The sequence below is a fragment of the Amphiura filiformis genome, chromosome 4 (assembly GCF_039555335.1).
Source record: "Amphiura filiformis chromosome 4, Afil_fr2py, whole genome shotgun sequence".
Lineage (NCBI taxonomy): Eukaryota > Metazoa > Echinodermata > Ophiuroidea > Amphilepidida > Amphiuridae > Amphiura > Amphiura filiformis.
Window position 1 is genome coordinate 16,050,751 of NC_092631.1, and position 21,815 is coordinate 16,072,565.

Here is a 21,815-nt window from a genome sequence, read left to right on the forward strand (position 1 = left end):
CAGTTTTCTTGTGACCTCTCCGTGTTTTGCCCGTTTAACATTATATAGGCCTACTTTTTGTCCGTTTTACAAGTTTATTCAAGACATATTACAACTTTTACCCCACTTTTTACACGTTTATTTGATTGAAAACAACAACAGACACTTTTTTATTTTTGTTGTTGTATTTTATTCACTTTTTATGCGGTACAAAATATTTTACAACTTTATTGTGGCTTTAGGCCTATAATAGGCCTATGACTTTTGTACGTGTTTGATATTCCGTAAAAAGTTAAAAATAAAGTATGATAACAACAAACAATTACAATAACAAAAACGGAATATTGAGTAATGACACGTACATCAGAATCTTTTAAAATTTTACTTGGGATTCCCCGGTGGTGTAGGCCTAGCTATAACGGGCGTTAAAATGCCTATCTTTGGCGCGGACGGGCCGCGCTGTGGTGCCTCTCAAGCACCAACTAAAAAGAAAAAGCAACGAGAAGTAACAACATCATGTTTGCGGTTCAGAAAAGGACAATGAACATAAAAATGCAATATTTGTCAACACCAAAAAAAACAACAACAAAAACACAAAAATCGATAAATTAAAAAAATTGCATTTTTAAAGCAAAATTATGAAAATTAGGACAAAACAGAAATCGCAATTATCATGATTATGTCTCAATTTATTCTTCATTTCATAAAACTTCCTGATTATCTGCTAAAATAATTGCTTGTCAGTTATTCTATGCTACTTTTTAAAGTATGTTCTGATGTCCGCAAATTTTAATACAGAGCATGATCTTTTTTTATACGGAACAGGACAAAATTGTGCTTAAATAATCATGGTTTCGTTCGCGGCAACACGATCATGCACTGTGCAATTTATTCGCGTAACCTGTCTGTCTGTCCGCGTGCCCTGTCGCTCCTCAAACGCCAACGCGACGCCGCGGCCTTGCCGGACGCTCTGCTGCACCATGGAAACAAGACTGCAGTAAATAAAATGGCTGCTCCATGTGGATAAACATCTGCCGAATGTGCACGGATAATTTTGTCATTTTGTATATTTTACCTTCTAAATCACCAAAAAAATGCCAATCTGCTGCAGTTGGACGCCCCTTCTCATTTTCTTACTTGACCAATCGTCACAAGTCACCGGATTATATATTTATGGAATAATCTTCAAAAATGGACCTAAAATCCGCTGAATTTTTCTAAATCGCGATTTTCGGCAAGTTCACTTTTGACCACTTTTAACCATTTTTGGTCCGCCATAGCGTCTAAATGAAGCATCACTGAGGTAAGTTTTTAAGTCGAACGTTTAGATATGGCCAAAATCTAGATAGTGTTTTTCATTTTTTTAAATTAGGGTCTAAAACTTTTTTTTATCACCCATGATTCAAAAATGTGAACACGGGTCACACGTTTTTACTCATTTTTTGCCTATATTTTAAAAACTAAGCAAAATTTCGAAAAAATAAAAAACACTTTCTAGATTTATTTGTCTAAATTAATAAAATTCATGTTTTACAGTTTTGATTTTCAAATAATTTTTTATGGCGGACCAAACATTTTTGGTCAAAAAAGCCGTTTTTTTTGGGATTTTCTCGAAAATTGTACTTTTGACCCAAAACTGACATTTTAAATGGAATTATGAGCTCATTTCCTTTCAAAAAATGTATACTTTTATATACTTTACATAAATAGTTTTCGAGTTATGAGGTGAATAATAATGGATAATTAGTGATCCTGTGTGCCTCCTTAATAACATTCAAAAGAACATTATTAAGTGTTGACAAAATATTTTGCAAAATTGATTCCCAAAAATATTTTACAACAACGTTTAAAAACGTTTTGATCACCTTTATATAATTATATAACTCAACTTTTAAATGTTATTACAACGTTTTGAATAAACGTTTTCATGGTTTTACGGACATTTTTGTGTTTGCTGGATATATCATACTCTGAATCACCTGAGAAATATTCAAGTTGTGATTATTTTAATCTGGTCAACCAGAAAACTCACTTTTGGCTAGATGAAATCGCTGATGTTGCGACCAAAACCTTTGATCTTCAGCTAGGTTGATGACTGACTTCGTTTGACCTCGAACGACCTCAGGTCATAATGTTTTGGTTGCAACGTCTGTGACAATGACAGTGATGGGTGCATAGCGTGCCGTGGTTCGGAGAGTCACGTAAAATGGTGGACCCGTGTACCAGAAGTTTTTTGTTTCGGGTTGACCAAATTAAATAATTCACAATTTGTATAAATGGGGGCCACGCAGGGTCACTCTAAGTAGGAAATTTTGGATATTGTTTGACATTGTATTTTTAAAAGTAATGATGATAAGTGCATAAGAGTATACATTTTAAGAAAAGGAAATGATGTAAAGGTTGGTCTTAAACTTTCGGGCCTCAAAAATGCTTAATAAATACCCAAAAATCCACATAGTAAGGTTTAGATAATATTTAGCTTGTACTCCAGATTCTGAAAGCTTAGACTTGTTCTTTTTTATGGCAAATTATAATAAAAGTTATATTTTTGACATTTAATATTCCTCGAAGTAAAATTTATCAATCTGATAATATTTACTTAAAGTGTATATAGCTGGGAGGAAAAGCTGACGATCATTTGAAAATTTCGACCTTTCGTATCATTAAAGATATACATTTTTTTTTCTCAAAAAGATCCAAGGGGTGGTGCAATAATTATGTGTACCCCCAGGGTGGTGGATTATAGGGGGAGGCAAAGATATTTTTGCAGGCCAAAAAAAGGGGGGGGGGAACCATTTTTGGCAGCCGGTAGAGCATCAGACTTTTAATCTGAGGGCCAAGGGTTCGAGTCCCCTACCGGGCGCAATTGTTTATGCACTTATAGGCAGGTATATTCCAGAACCAAACTTGACACACACTCCTCCCTACGCCGTAAATAAATTCACCTAGCCTCATTTCCCTAAAATAAAAGTGTTAAAAAATCACACTTGCCGCCTGCAACTAACATGGCTATTGAACTAAACGTCAGTGTCAATACACAAACATATTAATTTCACACGGTTGTTTGATGGCATGAAGAGCTGTATTCATTTTTAAGCAAAGTTAAACAGTGATGGCGCTATTTATCTCAAATCTTGTTTGCATCTTTACAAGGGTTAGACACTTGTATAATTCGTATTTTTACACACCATTGATGACATCATGTGTTTTGACCTGTAATAAATTACAGGTCAAAGGTTATCTTTGCCAGTTGAAAGATCGTTCCAGTTGCATTAATAATTGTTATATTGTATATAGGTTATATCAAGGTTCTGTCAGTGAGGAGATTGGTGAAGAATCAATTAAAAATGTTTGTTTGCATTTTACATTGTTTAATTGTGTGTAAATCAATGGTGTGGATTTAACCAGAGGATGATTTAAGGAAGCCCCATCATGCACTGTAAAGTGTTATCACTAGAGTTTCAACTGCCACTTTACTTTTCAAATCCCATTGAACTCTGTGCAAAAGATGTTGTTTTAGAATTGCCCGTGTGTCATTATTAGTTGGTCGATTTCAGATCTAAAGTGATGTATGCATGAAGGATAATCCACACCTTCTGTAGATAACATAAAATGTGAAATCGACCAACCTTTAGAAGGCGTTTTTATTGTAAATATATCTGTCCAAATTCAAATTTAACCATGCACGTGTGTATGCAGTGGGCGGGCAGTGGTGTGTGTTCACTCACACAGCTGTGCTAACCGCAAGACTTGCTGGGAAGTGCTTAAATCATCCTCTGGGATTTAACGTAGGTTTACAAAAAGGTATTAAAACATCATAAAAATTAGTAATATACAGCAAGGAAAATGGCAAACTACTTTTTATCCTATAAGATGAAAGGAATAACTCATTATTTGGCTAAATTAAATTTAAAATATATGTAAATAGCGCCCTCAATTTGTATACAAATAAACAATTTATTGAAAAAAAATTTCCACAAGAAGGAAGAAAAGGATGAAAATTTGATAATGGAAAGAAAATCTAAGTTAAAATTAGCTAAATAATATGAGTGTATATCAGTGTGATAGCTGTTGGCAGCAAATGTAAATGTCTAAATTATGTGATGTTTTGTTGGAATTATTAATAAATGATCACATCAAACAAACGTTCCCAAATGGCTGCCGTACTGTACAGATCAAAAATCATTAAACATATTTTGACATCTTATGTGATGGAAATGGCACTACTTTCAACCTTAAATGTATAAGTAAAATATACAAACTGGTTAATTTTAGTCAATGTCTCAGCCACGCCTCGAAATATGAAAAAAAAAATCCAAGGGTCCTCCGGACCCTTGCCTTTGAAATTTCAAGGGTCCTCACCAATAGTCAAGGGTCCGACCCCGGAACCTTGCCTTTGAAATTTAAAGAGAGAGAATTAGCTACGGCGTTCACGATATGTGGATTATAGAAAATTGACAATCAGGGTTGAAAACTTGATGAGAAATTAAAATAAAAGTGTACTCAGGGAGCTGGACGTATTATGTGAACCAGTGGAACAACAAAAATAGGATTTTCTGCTCTTTGCTTGGTTCAATTTTTACGGGTCACGCGGACCCGTACCGTAGGAAATTTGCGGGTCCGCGCGCCTTCTTTCATGTGTATTTGACGCGCCTTATTTCGAGCACTGGTCTCATCACCTGACTTTGAAATATTCAAAATGGCTGCCATTTGCACTGTACAGCTTAAAAATCATTAAAAAACACGTTTTGACATCTTTATATGATGCAAATGACCGTTTTCGCCTAAAATGTCTCATGACTTGACCTTGAAATATTCAAAATGGCTGCTATTTTCATTGTGCAATGTTAAAAGTCAGTAAAAAAACACATTTTGATATCTTTATGTGACGCAAATGACACATGTTCCCCTAAAACGTACAAGCAAAATATACAATCTGAATAATGTAAGTCAATGTCTAGTAGTCTCACCACGTGACATTGAAATATTCAAAATGGCTTCCATTTCCACTTTACAGGTTAAAAATCATTAAAAAACGCTATCTCTTCAAAAGCGTTTTTAAAAGACATAAAGGCATTTTTATTAATTTCGTATTTCAAGCGTTAATGCCCGCTGTATTAGAACTGCTTTACTTGCATTAAATGCGTATTAGTAAATAGTAATAAAATCAAAATCAAAACCAAGCAAGTTGTGTTTTTATTTCTAAACTGGGCATATTTTTAAGCAAAGCAGTTACGAAGTAAATCTAGCAAGACCGAAATTAGAAGCTTTTTACAAAGTCATGCCAAATATAAGGGGCCCCGCCGAAGCGGTCGCCCTAAAATGTCAAAATATATTTTTAATGTTTTTAACCTGTAGGATGCAAATTGAAGCTATTTTGAAGATTTCAAGGTCAAGTGATGAGACGTTGACTGAAATTAATCCGTTTGTATATTTTGCTGATACATTTTAGGCGAACATGGTGCCATGCGTCACATAAAGATGTCAAATCATGTTTTTAATGATTTTTAACCTGTACATTGACACATTGATGAGATATTAACTGAAATTAATCAGTTTGTATCTTTTGCTTTTGATAAATGGCATGTTTGTACTTATTATTGTATATATACTTACAGTTTAAGCAAAATGATGCCATTTGCGTCACATAAAGGTATAAAAACATGTTTGTTAATGATTTTTAACATGTGTAGTGGAAATTGAACCCATTTTGAATATTTCAATGTCACGTGGTGAGACTAGACATTGACTTACATTATTCAGATTGTATATTTTGTTTGTACATTTTATGTGAACATGGTGCCATTTGCGTCACATAAAGCTGTTAAAATATGGAGGTTTTTTTATTGAATTTTAACATGTAAAGTGCAAATGGCAGCCATTTTTAATATTTCAAGATCCGGTGATGAGACATTGACAGAAGCTTTGGTGTGTTTATTTTGCTTATACATTTTATACGAAAATGGTGCCATTTGCATCATAAAGATGTCAAAACGTGTTTTTGTTAATGATTTTTTAACTTCAGTGCAAATGGCAGCCATTTTGAATATTTCAAAGTCAAGTGATGAGACATTGGCTGAAATTAATCAGTTTGTATATTTTGTTTATACATTTAAGGTTGAAATTTCCATCACATAAGATGTCAAAATATTTTATTTAATAATGTTTAACCTGTACAGTACAAATGGCAGCCATTTTGAATATTTCAAGGTCAGGTAATAAGACATTGACTGAAATTAATAAGTTTGTGTATATTTTGCTTACATCTAGATACATTTTAGGCAACAATTTAGACATTTGCTTCACATAAAGATGCCAAAACAAGTTTTTATGATTTCTTGTACACTTGGTGATTTTGGGCACCATCTTGGATTTAAGGAAAAAAATGAGGTGGCCCCTGGGCTTATTTTATTTGAATTATCCCAAGTAACATTATGTGCCAAGTTTGGTTCTGGTAGGAAATTGCAGTAGTTTTTTCCTGTTGCAATTATTAGTTCAGAGTTAATCTTCAGTTGATTTGACTGGTATATAGTGGTAGTCTCCACATTGCGATAACTTTGTAATTGATTGATTGATTGATTGATTGATTGATTTCAAAATGTTAACTATATTTATGTGTACACTTTGATGAATCATTTCTCGATTCTATTTTCTGTTTTTTGGCATATAACGTATTAAACCTAGGCCTAATTATTATTATTTTTCTAACCATCCTCTTTTCTGTACTTCAAATTTGTAGTAAAACGTCTGTGTTCTTCATTAATTAATAATAACAATAATTTTTTATAATAATTGCCGTCAAAACTCGATAGTTAACATAATGTGCTTACTATCGAGCGCTATTAAAACATGCAAACACGAAGAGCCCCATTCACAAAAGTGTAAAGGGTTTTGAGCAATCGTCGATGCACATAGTTAATATACGAACAAGTGAACCTGCACATGTGTGTCTTAACCCCATTAGCTCAGTTGGTAAAGCGCCGGACTTTGGTACAATTTCATGTTTTCAAAAGCGCTCGATAGAAAGCACATATGCTAAGTATCGAGATTTTTACGGTATATAAAAATAAAATCTTTATAGCCCGACCAACGAAATAATGATCGACTCTATCGAAACAAACAATACAACTTACTGAAATACGTGTTTAAACACGTAGATCTGCTTCCGTTTATCCATGCACCACTGCCGCCATCGTCCATCACCATAAGCGTGTATATTGTACCGTTGCCGCTGGTAAATTATTAAACTATAATACGTAACCATGATTGTTGTTCATGAGCCCGGTTAGCTCAGTCGGTAGAGCATCAGACTTTTAATCTGAGGGCCAAGGGTTCGAGTCCCTTACCGGGCGCAATTTTTTTTCTTTAAATGCTTTATTGCATTTTTATTGTAAGAAAAATAAAATTATCAACAAATCACAAAAGAATCATCAACAGCATGCTACGCATTTTAAGATGATTACAGCATGGTAGGAAATTCAAAGTATAGGGCCTATGAATGTATATGATTTATCAATCATGATGGAGTAATCATGCAGCCATACTACACAGTGTCATCGCCCCGATATCTTCATGGCAGAAATCGTCATGGTAGATTGAATCCACCGCCACGCATGGCCATTATACATATCGACCTGTTTAATAGTTCAGTCGCATAATAGGCTGAAGGACATCTGACTAAGGCTACTGACAATAGCCCCGATTAGCTCGGTGACTAACCTCGCTGTGTGTCAGTCAAGCATGGTATGCCATAGGTCATATTCTTTTAGACAACCTTCACGATTGGCCTATACACTGCGCTATATAATTCGGCACATATAAATCAGAATTATTGCGGAATTACTGTCAGTTTTTGACTCAAGACGCAAGCTACTGTCTCAAAGCGCACGCAACCGACTATCATATCTGTTCAAAATATATATTCATGTGCAAGGAACCACATCTGGTTTCTTTATACGAAATCATTTAGGGGAGATATTCATCATTTTCTACACCGGTATCCAAAGATTTTCTTCTCATATCAAACTCGTGCATAGCAAATTCACGTGTATCGATCCCGGGTATTTATTTTAGTATCCCTGCTGTACCAAGTAATTATTTGCCAGGCGATGTCGGTGTGTACTAGCACATGGCGTTACGTAGAATTATCATAAGTCAGTGCAAAATTTGCTACGCTGGTTTTTTTGCACCCTTATACCCTATATAGGTAACAAGACCTGAGCTGGTTCCATTTTTTTCGAATGTGTCTTCGGCTATATTTAGCCTTTTTAAGCCGTATTCAGAGGATGATTTAAGGAAGCCCCATCATGCACTGCAAAAGTGTTATCACTAGAGTTTCAACTGCCACTTTACTTTTCAAATCCCATTGAACTCTGTGCCCCGACTCTGTGCAAAACATGTTGTTTTAGAATTGTGCGTGTGTCATTATTACTTGGTCGATTTCAGAACAAAAGTGATGTGTGTTTAAAGGATATTTCACACCTTCTGTAGATAACATAAAATGTGAAATCGACTAGCATCTTCACAACGTTTTTTATGTAAATATAACTGTACAAATTCAAATTAAACGATGCACGTGCAGTACGTCTATATGCAGTGGGCGAGTAGTGGTGTCATGTTCGCTCACACAGCTATGCTAACCGCAAGTAACATAGTCAGTGGAATGTTGGGAAGTGCTTAAATCATCCTCTTGTCCTGAAAGCGCACAAAGTCATATATTTTTCTCAATGATTATTTATACTTTTGGTTGTCAAAATCCACTAAGAACATGATAATTAGTATCATTTTCTAGAATCCAAGATGGCTGCCAAATCCAAAGTGGGACACAAACCTGGGTATGAGATATTAGGAATTATTTCCTAGCCGCTTAACCGCAGGGTTGATGGGTCTCCGTGAACAAAAACGTGTTTATTTGCATCTGCTTCCGTTTATCGATGCACCACTGCCGCCATCGACCATCACCATTCCCTGTAAGCGTGTATATTATATCGTTGCCGCTGGTTATTATTAAATTATAATACCACCGTTATTCATGAGCCCGGTTAGCTCAGTCGGTAGAGCATCAGACTTTTAATCTGAGGGCCAAGGGTTCGAGTCCCTTACCGGGCGCAACTTTTATGCACTAAGAGGCTTGTTCTGTTGCAATTATTTCCGATTACTGATTTTGTCACGCAATTTGATGGAGTTTTAACACTATTTTTTTTTATAGTAGGTCTATCCTTTCAGTCTGTAGAGCATCACTCTAAGGATCGAGAATTCGAGTCCCTTATCGGGCGCAAATTTTGATATTGTTAATTTATAGTAGCTAGCCTATGTCTACCCTTGTTTTGTTTTTTTCACCTTCAAATAATTATTACAGAGTAAAGCAAAATCATATGGTAGGAGACCAAACAGAGCAGAGCTCGACAATTTTTGGCCACCCTTTACAATATTAAGTTAAACATTCAGGACGAAACACAATCAAAATTATTGATGTTTATTTTCTACAGTCCATGATTTTAGGCTCAGTCGGTAGATCATCTGAGGACGGTCCCTACCGGGCGCTAAGTTTTGTGCGCGTAGAACCTTCTGAAATTTGACTGTATAGCGCTGAATGAATTTCTTAAATAGTTATTTGCTACAATTGATATTATTATCATCATCATCATCATCATCATCATCATCATCATCATCATCATCATCATCATCATCATCATCATCATCATCATCATCATCATCATCATCATCATCATCATCATCATCATCATCATCATCATCATCATCATCATCATCATTATTATTATTAGTGTTATTATCATTAGTGTTATTGTCATTATTATTATTATTATTGTAGTAGTAGGCCCTATAGTATTTATAATAATAATAATAATAATATTATTATTATTATTATTAATAATAATTATTAATTATTATTATTATTATTATTATTATTATTATTATTATTATTATTATTATTATTATTATTATTATTATTATTTTTACTATTAATATTATTAATTATTATTATTATTATTATTATTAATTAATTATTATTATTATTATTTATTATTATTATTATTATTATTATTATATTATTATTATTATCATTAGTGTCATTATTAGTGTTATTATTATTATTATTATTATTATTATTATTATTATTATTATTATTATTATTATTATTAGTGTTATTATTATCAATATTAATATTAAGCACATGCTGCTATAGCAAACCCATCCATGAACATGATGAAGTGAAACTATGGATATCAAATCTCAACAAAATCACCCTTTCAATCAACGACATAATGATGATCATTCTGAACATTATAAAAGTAAAAATCCAAAACTGGACAAGGCTGCGAACACGTTTTATCTTATTATACATGTACTTTTAAAAGTGTGTTTTTAGCAACACTCCTTTTAAAAGGATTTCTTTTTGCATTTTTATTAAAACCACAATATTTGTTCCGTGTCAATGAGCTTGAAAGAGTTCTTTTCTTTGGCTCATTACGTGACAATACCTCTTAAGGTCACCAATACAACTGTACTACATGTACATAAGAGTGTTAGATGTGATTGTGTCGTCGTGAATTCAGTGTTAAATAAAATACAGTTTTAAGTCTTTCGTAAAAGAATGCATAGGAAATATATTTTGAAGGATTACATGAGATTAAGAGGAAACTGGTTTACATATTACTAGTAGTAGTAGTACAGAGGTACGTATGTTCAAAAGTTTGTAACTTATTACTAATGGACAATTGTGTTACTCCAGTACTCCTAAATAATTACTCAGTCAACTTAAAGTTGATGCCAATGGGTCCTATATTTGGCATGCTTTACAATAACATGTATAGGCCTAAAACAACACGGTGCGCTCCCGGGATGCGCTAATAATATTTTACTTAGCCAATTTCCTTTACGGTTTCTAAACCAAACAAAAGAACATACTAATAAGTATACATATTAACCGCAGCTTCAATCTCTCTAAACTTAAAGTGATTATACCTCTGTATAACACAATTCTTATCCTTTGGTCTACCATTGTCATGATTGTACAAAACTTTATATAACGTAGGTCTACGTGTCAGATATAGCAGAAAGCTCCAATATCTGTGGTATAATACTCTGAATCTGGCCAACAATAATTTTCAACGGGAGAGCATTTTATTTTTATGATAGGGATAAGTTAAACCAACAATGTGGTCCAATTTTCTGTTATTCTAAGAATTGTTTTTCAGCCAACTACAGGATTTAACCATGTGGTGACAAATGTGAAGAAAAACATGATTAGCTTTCAAATAATCGCATGTTTTTAGTTTCATTAGTTTGATGTTTTTAATATTATACATGTTATTACTGTAGTTTCGTTATTTTGAAGAATATAGTTTCATTATTTATACAGATCATACTAAATAATACCCCCTGATAATCTCGCTCAACATGGCTCAATATCTAACAACCAATAAGGAGCGTAAATCACTGACTAATAATTAACTATGCTAACGAAGTTCAGTTCGGTGATAATTTAATCATTAACCCTTAACAACTCAATCCTGTATCAATTTGCATAATTAAGTTAATAAGCCAATTAGCTCTTTGTCATTCGTAATCAGTGCTGTATTGTTGTAATTAATAATATTGCAGTGTCAGCAATATGTATCATCATGATTGCCTAATTAATGTAATTATTAATACACAACAACGCGTCATAATAAAGAGGGCGGAGTTGGTAAAATATAATTAATGGGATGTACTAATTTGCGTTTTCTTAAACAAAGGGCGTGCCCTGGTAAAAGCTTGGAAGCAGCTTGGTGCTGGTAGAATATGCTAATTAGGAGTGACTTATTGCATTATCATTGCTGCTATCCCCGGGCTGCTATTATTTGAACGATGATGTCTATATTCTACACGTGCATTTAGATACAGGAGACTTACAGGCTATCTGCAAGCTTAATGTTTACATTCATTTTCATCATTGATTTGCGAAGTTGGATGACAAAATATTATTAGATATCAATAAATTTATCAAGATATAAATAAGTCTACCACTATATAATATTACCCTGGTATATGGTATACGTACTCCATGCACTAGTACCAGCCCAGGGCTTAAGGCTCCAACGTTAGCCTGCATTTTGATGGCACGGTTGGCGGCAAATACAGTGATGGAAATATGCTCAAAAATACGCTATGGTTTATCATGTATTGGCAGTATTGTATTCCCGTTTTGTTCACAGACTAGTGTGACTGATGACCTGAAACAATGCGAGGATACCAAATACAAACAAAGGGTAAGTGCTTTGATCTTTTCTTCTTTTATTTTATACCCTTATTTGTTTTGTTTTGTTTTTCCCTTTTTTTTCAGAGGAAAACACGTATTATGTAACGTGTTTAATGTACAAGGTGTCCCATAAAAAATGTAACATGTCGAAAATGAACGATGGTACGACAAAACACCCATTTTCAGCACATTAATTTATCTGTCTTTCTTGTAATTGTCCGCGAAGTTTGTACTTCGTATCTGTAAATTTAAAGCAATTTTAAGTGACTGACCATCAAAATATCGTCGAACGTAAGTTGAACACATGCGCCCAGCTTTGTTTTCATGTTTTTTCTTATTACTTTTTATTTTTCTCTTATTTATTTTCATAGTAGACCTTATTGCACTAACCATGTTAACAAATTAAATATTGCACATCTGAAAATAATTTAGTTTTAGAGCTTCTTCTTAATCACAAGGCCACAAAAAATTACTAAAAACGCAACGTTTGCACAGTATTTTTTTGTGAACATGAGAGCACATCAGACATCGAATTGCATTCTGAATACAAAGAATGTCCGTCTGATATCAAATAAATTTGACGTTTTGAAATTGGCGATATAATATAAGCCTACCTTTTGTGGCAACTTATAAAAAATTGATTTTTTTTAAATATTTTATTTTATTTTATTTTTCATATTTATAAAATTTAACAAACATTTATAAATCTAATGATATGTACTTAAAGTGCACAGTAAAAAATATTTTAAACAACTGTTTATAATTTTTAAACAGCACTGTTTACGCCGGTCACTCTAACAACTTCTGTTCAAAGATCAGCACTCGACCAGCCTCTTGGCGAGCCTCGCGAGGCGACTCCGAGCCCCGAGTCCTGTTTATTTTCGTGAAATATTTGAGTTAACTTGAAATTCATCTAAGTAAAAAACGAACTGCTTTTAATGCCTCAGTTGCAAGGTACGAGAACTCGGGAAGCTGGCCCTGTATGACTACCACTGACTACGATGGTTTATTGTGGTATGGCTATGGTGTGCGCTTCTTAGCTGCACTGAAGTTGCTGATTGTTGCTCAATGGCATGGTGTGTCTTGAGCCACAGTTGTCACGAATTCCTGCAAAGTGTGCCGATGCTTATGGGATTATTATGCGCACTTTAAAATTTTAAAATCACTTTAAAATCATAATTAGGGGTAGAATTAATATTAGTGTTAGGTTTTAAGATAATTGACCTTTTGGCTATACGTTAGGGTCGCGATCGCTATCACTATTCTGATGTTTTTTTCTGATTTTATATCTTTCAGGCACATGGACTTGCGAAGATGAATGAAACGTTATGCACTCCATCGTCTCTCAACCAAACCCGCAATGGCGCCCTCAATGGCATCGATAATTGCAGTTTTTCCATGTCAGATGAAGGTTTCATTGACTGTCTTACTGACGATGCTTTACTTACTGTGTTCTCGTTCTTGTCCCTCGTTGACAGAGGAAGAGTAGCCAGGTACGCCAATTAGAGTCACGCGGTAGCATGACCAGCAAGTTTTTAAAAAACGACTGATAAAGAAGAATAAGAAGATGCACCGCGGGACTATATTTACACGAAACAAAACGCTATTGTTCTATGATATTTTTCGCTGGGTACAAAATATATCTAAAACCATGCTAAATCGTATTTACTATCCAAAGTGTAATATTTTAACAACTCATTAATTCAAAAAGTTACACCAATCATACAGTCAATCCGATTGTTTGATAATAAATAAACATTCTTGCTTTATTTCACGCGGTATTTCATAGCCAAAATTAGTGGAAAATCATAGCTAATCATACTGATATCCACAATCTTTCGTCACTGCTACAGCCATACATGGCTGTCACTGTCGCACTACTTTTTGAGATTCACTTTCAAATATACCCTAGTATATTCCTGGATACCCTACATACAAATTCTGGATCCCATTCGCCAAAAAATCAAGTTTTTCGCAATTCTTTTATTCTTTCCGGACCACAGCATACATTCATATTAATAAATACTCCACTTTCACACGTCGTTATAACGGCTCGTCCCCGTGGCGAAGCGGTTAAGGTCCTGGACTTCTAATCCATTTATGAATTTTTGCTCAGGTTCGAAACTTCCCACCACTTTTTTTTCTTAATGTTTTATTAACCAATGTATTGTCATAAATCAAGAATAACACCATCTCGAACATCCATTGCTATTATGATATTTTTTTTTCATCAAACAAACATGTCTGATTTTTTATTCTCATCTAGGCCTAGGCCTAGGCCTACTTTCACCATCCAGATGCTTTCACCATGCCTGATCGACTATCATGACATCTTCGTTATTTAAAACACATTTATCATTGGCTCTGTTCACAGTTCAATCTGAAATTATATTTGCAATAAATATTATAAATTGTCACAAATTAAAATCACAAACCGCGAAAGATCGCCAACAACTGCCGCTGAATATTGATATCAAACTAGATTTCACCGCAGGGCTATAAAGAACCACAAACCACGACATTTGGATATCCAACTAGATAGCCCAGCACGGCCCTGATTTGGTAAAACGATCTAACTTGAAATTTGGACATTTTGAGATAAATCCATATCTTGGGTAATGTGAGGGTGCTCTTTCCATTGGTGATATCCTCAAATCACCACCGTGCTTCATTTTGAAGATAGCAGAACCTATCTTGACACTTTTTTGTCACTTTCCGTGTATTTAATATGGTAAAATGACCTATCTCAAAGTTAGATCATTTTACCGCATTAGCCAAGACCCTAGGGAGCGCCAGACAAAGCCTAACACATTAATGATAACACGGCAAAACAACCTATCTCAAGATAGATCATTTTACCAAATAAATGAGTCTCGCTATGTTTATTTTTGTTACAAGGTAAAACAATGTAAAAGAATCTAACTCCCTAAAAATGGTTGTTATTTCAAAATTACTCAACCAAATTAGCCAAATGTTCGCAAATAAAAAGATTTTTATATTTTCTAAGATATTAGATGTGTTTGATAATTAATTTTATTCAAAAAGAAAAACGTCACATGTTAAAACTTAAAAGCTCTTTTTCTCAAAACAGCGATTTTCAAGTTAGATCATTTTACCAAATCAGGGCCGAGCAGGGCTACAAAGAATCACACACCACGAAATATGGATATCCAACAGGCTTAAACTATAAATTAGCTCCCGATAGAGGGCAGGGCCTGATAAGGGTAATTAAAATCACAAACCGCGAAAGATCGCTGACAACCGCCGCTTAATAGGGATATCCAACTAGATTGCCCCGCAGGGCTACAAAGAACCACAAACCGCGAAATTTGCATATCCAACAAGATTGCCCGCAGGCTTATCGATTATAAAGAACCACAAACCGTGAAATATGGATATCCAACAAATTAAGACCACAAACCGCGAAAACTTAGATATCCAACTAGATTGCCTCGCAGGGCTATAAAGAACCACAAACCGCGAAATTTGGATATCCAACAAGCTTAAACTAATTAACTGCCGATAGAGGGCTTGATAAGGAAATTAAAATCACAAACCGCGAAAGATCGCCGACAACCTCCGCGTAATAGGGATATCCAACTAGATTGCCCGCAGGGCTACAAAGAACCAAAAACCGCGAAATGTGGATATCCAACAAATTAAGACCACAAACCGCGATAAAATGAAATGAAATGAAATGAAGAGCCACAAACCGCGAAATTTGGATATGCAACTAGATTGCCCCACAGGGCTACAAAGAACCACAAACCACGAAATATGGATATCCAACAAGCTTAAACTATAAATTAGCTCCCGATAGAGGGCAGGCTTGATAAGGGAAATTAAAACCACAAACCACGAAAGATCGCAGATAACCGCCGCTTACTAGGCATATCCAACTAGGTTGGACCGCCGGGCTACAAAGAACCACAAACCGCGAAATTTGGATATCCAACTAGATTACCCACAGGCCTATAGATTATAAAGAACCACAAACCGCGAAATATGGATATCCAATAAATTAAGACCACAAACCGCGATAAACGAAATGAAACGAAATGAAGAGCCACAAACCGCGAAATTTGTATTTGCAACTAGATTGCCCCACAGGGCTACGAAGAACCACAAACCACGAAATATGGATATCCAACAAGCTTAAACTATAAATTAGCTCCCGATAGAGGCCAGTGCTTGATAAGGAAATTAAAACCACAAACCACGAAAGATCGCAGATAACCGCCGCTTAATAGGCATATCCAACTAGGTTGGCCCGCAGGGCTATAAAGAACCACAAACATTCAAACACGATTATCTTGCCTAGTCGGGGCATTTAGACGCTTCCGTAGTATAGGCTTAAATATATGCGCATTTACCAGTTCCAACTTGGAAGTAAATCGGACTTACTCTCCGTATCTCTCTGGCATTGTCAACATTGGGTGTGTGCTGTTTATATTTACATTTTCTGTACATATTTACGTTGCCTTGAATAATTAAAGTATATTAAAATATATATTGATCATTGTGTACGCCTCAGTCACGCGTGACGAGCAAGTTTTAAAAATAAACGACTGATAAAGTTTTGTTTAATTATTTATTGTCATAAATCATAGATAGCCCAGCAGGGCTACAAAGAATCACACACCACGAAATATGGATATCCAACAGGCTTAAACTATAAATTAGCTCCCGATAGAGGGCAGGGCCTGATAAGGGTAATTAAAATCACAAACCGCGAAAGATCGCTGACAACCGCCGCTTAATAGGGATATCCAACTAGATTGCCCCGCAGGGCTACAAAGAACCACAAACCGCGAAATTTGCATATCCAACAAGATTGCCCGCAGGCTTATCGATTATAAAGAACCACAAACCGTGAAATATGGATATCCAACAAATTAAGACCACAAACCGCGAAAATTTAGATATCCAACTAGATTGCCTCGCAGGGCTATAAAGAACCACAAACCGCGAAATTTGGATATCCAACAAGCTTAAACTAATTAACTGCCGATAGAGGGCTTGATAAGGGAAATTAAAATCACAAACCGCGAAAGATCGCCGACAACCTCCGCTTAATAGGGATATCCAACTAGATTGCCCGCAGGGCTACAAAGAACCAAAAACCGCGAAATGTGGATATCCAACAAATTAAGACCACAAACCGCGATAAAATGAAATGAAATGAAATGAAGAGCCACAAACCGCGAAATTTGGATATGCAACTAGATTGCCCCACAGGGCTACAAAGAACCACAAACCACGAAATATGGATATCCAACAAGCTTAAACTATAAATTAGCTCCCGATAGAGGGCAGGCTTGATAAGGGAAATTAAAACCACAAACCACGAAAGATCGCAGATAACCGCCGCTTACTAGGCATATCCAACTAGGTTGGACCGCAGGGCTACAAAGAACCACAAACCGCGAAATTTGGATATCCAACTAGATTACCCACAGGCCTATAGATTATAAAGAACCACAAACCGCGAAATATGGATATCCAATAAATTAAGACCACAAACCGCGATAAACGAAATGAAACGAAATGAAGAGCCACAAACCGCGAAATTTGTATTTGCAACTAGATTGCCCCACAGGGCTACGAAGAACCACAAACCACGAAATATGGATATCCAACAAGCTTAAACTATAAATTAGCTCCCGATAGAGGCCAGTGCTTGATAAGGGAAATTAAAACCACAAACCACGAAAGATCGCAGATAACCGCCGCTTAATAGGCATATCCAACTAGGTTGGCCCGCAGGGCTATAAAGAACCACAAACATTTAAACACGATTATCTTGCCTAGTCGGGGCATTTAGACGCTTCCGTAGTATAGGCTTAAATATATGCGCATTTACCAGTTCCAACTTGGAAGTAAATCGGACTTACTCTCCGTATCTCTCTGGCATTGTCAACATTGGGTGTGTGCTGTTTATATTTACATTTTCTGTACATATTTACGTTGCCTTGAATAATTAAAGTATATTAAAATATATATTGATCATTGTGTACGCCTCAGTCACGCGTGACGAGCAAGTTTTAAAATAAACGACTGATAAAGTTTTGTTTAATTATTTATTGTCATAAATCATGAACAGCAACTTCAAACATCTATTTTTCGTTTTATGGAGCACTTTGTAACCTGATGACTTTCCAAGCTTGGAGCTACTTGGTTACATTCATAAAAGAAAAGAAATCTACCAAAAAAACGTTGACAACGTAAAGAAATCAGCAAGTTTAAAAAACCCACCTCGGCTCACTTTTTTGAAACTTGGTCCCATTTTGAATACCAACAGCAAAGCAGTGTTTTTATTTTATTTCAACAGAATACAGCGTGTCCAACAAGATTACAAGCCTACTACACTTCTGGAAATGTTTTAAATTTATATAAATATGATGAAGTTTAAATTAATACCTTTTACAAATGGGACCAAGTTTCAAAAAGTGAGCCGAGGTGGGTTTTTTTAAACTTGCTGATTTCTTTACGTTGTCAACGTTTTTTTGGTAGATAGTCCATTACAAATGTGATGCGTTAGAGCAAAATAAATCGTTTGTCTTGTAAAAGACATGTTTCTTTTTTTACTTTTTACTTTTTAGTCTAGGCTAAAATAATTAGCTTTCATTATAGAACATTAGGTGGAGGCGGCATATTTAGCGTTAGCTTTAGATATTTAATTGTTACCGACTAACCCGGGTGAAAAATAAAGAAATAATTAAATGTCCAAAGCTAATGTTAAATACGGCGACTCCGCCTGGCGCCTAATGAACTTTCATAAAATTGAAAATAATTCGATCTTTTACTTTGGCCAACTCAAAAGTAATTTGTTTCGACAAACGATGCATTTTTGGTTGATCACGTCGCAACAAAGAGATTTAAAATCCGAACCCTCTCCACGCGGGTGTCGACTGCAGACGACAAGTTTCAATTTTTCTTTAAAAATTAAAAAATGTAAGAACTGTGCATTTTCATGACCATATTTGGAATCAAAATGAAAATTGTGCAAAATATAATAATAATATTATGAGACGACGAATGAGCCTAAATTTCAATTCTGTATCTCACTCCGATGCTATAATATAACGAAACCTTCCGATTGCTATACACCATCCTGTTTTTGTTTGAAACATGCGGAAAAAATACCACAACTCTATGTGTTACCATTTCTTAATAATATTTTTTTCCGTTTTTCTCCGATTTCAGAGTATGTAAAAGATGGAACGAGGTCATGAGAGATAGCCGGCTCTGGACATGTATTAATTTTTGGCAGACATGCGACTCAACTCCATGCAGCCCTTGGACCGACGAAAAGAACGCCCTCAGACTTTTACAAACTTACGCCAATGGCGGTCTACGGTCGATACATCTCAAAGTCATCGGTACCGACGTTTTGTTGTTTTTACGTCAGCATTGCCCAAATGTAGAGGTTTTTAGTTTTTGGCCTCCAACATGGCCTCCGCGTCTTGCCTTAGACTCGAAGCTTCGCCCAGTGCCTTACTTTGCCAAGAACTTAAATGATGATTTGACGGATAGTTTACAAATATCAAACAGGGTTGTCAAAGTTCAGCTCACGTTCATGGGCGTGGAAGCACCGAAGGGAGGATCGTTCTTTGACTTCCAATGCGGTGGCTTCACACACGCCCTCTTATGTCGACTGAGTCGGTGTCGTCATCTGCGGCATCTGTCTCTCGCACATTGTGATGGACTCGACGTCAAAGGTATTGCCAAATTGAGTGAGAGTCTACCTGATTTGGAAGAATTGTGGCTGATGAATTTCAAACTCGATGAGTCATCGAAACAGGATGATCCATCCGAAGCCATACTAGATTGCATCGCGAACAATTTGACTAATTTAACGAGCTTTCGTTTTATCACGGCAAAACTTGAAGCTGATTTTGACGCGTTTATGTCGACTGTAAGCAAACGCGGGAAACTCAAACAACTCTGGCTTGGGCGTGGTCCGTATTGTTTTAGCGAGGAAGTGTTTTTAAACTTTTGCCAAAACCTGCCGGGTTTGGAAGAATTAGTACTCGAATCGTGTATTTGTGTCACGGATGAGATCATTAAGTGCATAGGACAACATCTGAAGAAATTAAAGATTTTGAATCTGCTAGGAAGTGGTTTCTACACGGTAGAAAGTGTCAGTTATTTGCATAAACATCCCACACTTCAATATACTAACGTACCAAATGTACAATTGTTAAAATGATTATGATGATCTATATACGTGAGATGGATCATTCGCCGTATAAGAAGTGATGTAACAGGATTAATTACCATATAGGTTTACACTATTTTTTTAATGTATTGCCCTGCACTATAAGAAGGTTGCACTCATCACCTGTGCATGTGTGCAATCAAACTGCTTTTTCAAAGACACTATTCTTACAGGGGCGAATGAAACAAGCATGGACTCAGGATAATGTAAAGTGTTTATAGAATTACGACCAAGGTCTTCATCCCTGTTCATTGATAATCCAGGGTGCAATGAATTGGAGCAGTGTAATTTCTAGTTCGATACGTCTGTGGTGCTCTCATGTCCCACAAAAAATACTGTCGAAACGCCATTAACGCTCATTTTAGATCCCTTAAGGGATCTGGAATTAGTGTTTTGAGCATTTCGACATATACGCTCATTCTAGATCCCTTAAGGGATCTGGAATTAGCGCTTTGAGCATTTCGACAGTATTTTTTGTGGGACATGAGAGCACATCAGACATATCGAATTGCATTCTGAATACGACGAATGTCTTTCTGATATCAAATAATTTTTGAAATTCACGATATAATACAAATTTTATGACAAATTATTAAAATTTGATATTTTTCAAATTTTGATATATAACAGTCCTCGAAGTAAATTTTATAAATCTAATGACATATTCTTAAAGTGTATGTAGCTGGGAGGAAAAAGCGACGATCAATTGAACATTTTGACCTTTCATATTGAAGATATGGATTTTATCCCAAAAAGACCTATTTTTATTTGGTGTTTTGGGAAAAAAATCAATATCTTCAATATGAAAGGTCAATATTTTCAATTGATCATCGGCTTTTTATCCCACCTACATACACTTTAAGTATAAATCATCAGATTTATAAAGTTTACTTCGAGTACTGTTAAATATAAAAAATATCAATTTTTAATGATTTGCCATAAAATGTGTATTACATTGCGAATTTCAAATAATCAAAATTATTTGATATCAGAAGGACATTCTTCGTATTCAGAATTCAATTCGATATGTCTGATGTGCTCTAATGTCCCACAATAAATACTGTCATACCTTAACCCTTAAGGGTAGCAACTAAATAATTATGTACTTTTTGTACGTTCATCTCATTAATTAGACTAACAAGCGCATTCTCAGAATTGTAAGTAATTAGTCTAAAAAAAGACAAACAAAGAGATATTGTATTCTTTCAGGTTTGCAATGATTAATATATGACTAAAAGCAGTCATTTGAAAGTATTTAATCAGCTAATTAGCACTAATTATACCTTTTGAATAAATAATTAGGTCTGATAATGAAGCAAATTTTTATCACCCTGTATACGCCGTAGAAGTGAC

General features: G+C 35.2%; 1 protein-coding gene and 2 non-coding genes across 3 annotated transcripts; all 3 read left to right on the forward strand.

Annotated features, from left to right (window-relative positions):
• Positions 1-7,258: 7,258 nt before the first annotated feature.
• Trnak-uuu (transfer RNA lysine (anticodon UUU)) lies at positions 7,259-7,331 on the forward strand. The gene has a single exon. It is a non-coding gene; the product is annotated as a tRNA-Lys (tRNA).
• A 1,683-nt stretch (positions 7,332-9,014) lies between these two features.
• On the forward strand, positions 9,015-9,087 carry Trnak-uuu (transfer RNA lysine (anticodon UUU)). The gene has a single exon. It is a non-coding gene; the product is annotated as a tRNA-Lys (tRNA).
• Positions 9,088-11,680: 2,593 nt separating this feature from the next.
• On the forward strand, positions 11,681-21,038 carry LOC140150610 (uncharacterized). The gene is made up of 3 exons (XM_072172660.1): positions 11,681-12,251; positions 13,538-13,734; positions 19,448-21,038. The coding sequence occupies exons 1-3, from the start codon at positions 12,099-12,101 to the stop codon at positions 20,451-20,453; spliced, it is 1,356 nt and encodes a 451-aa protein (XP_072028761.1). The 5' UTR covers positions 11,681-12,098; the 3' UTR covers positions 20,454-21,038.
• Positions 21,039-21,815: the final 777 nt, after the last annotated feature.

Bases quoted from the DNA above. Each gene is read 5' to 3' on its own strand.
- LOC140150610 (XM_072172660.1), top strand. From the start codon at position 12,099: ATGGCACGGTTGGCGGCAAATACAGTGATGGAAATATGCTCAAAAATA. The intron at 12,252-13,537 runs GTAAGTGCTTTG...TATATCTTTCAG, and splicing joins ATACCAAATACAAACAAAGG to GCACATGGACTTGCGAAGAT. The intron at 13,735-19,447 runs GTACGCCAATTA...CTCCGATTTCAG, and splicing joins GACAGAGGAAGAGTAGCCAG to AGTATGTAAAAGATGGAACG.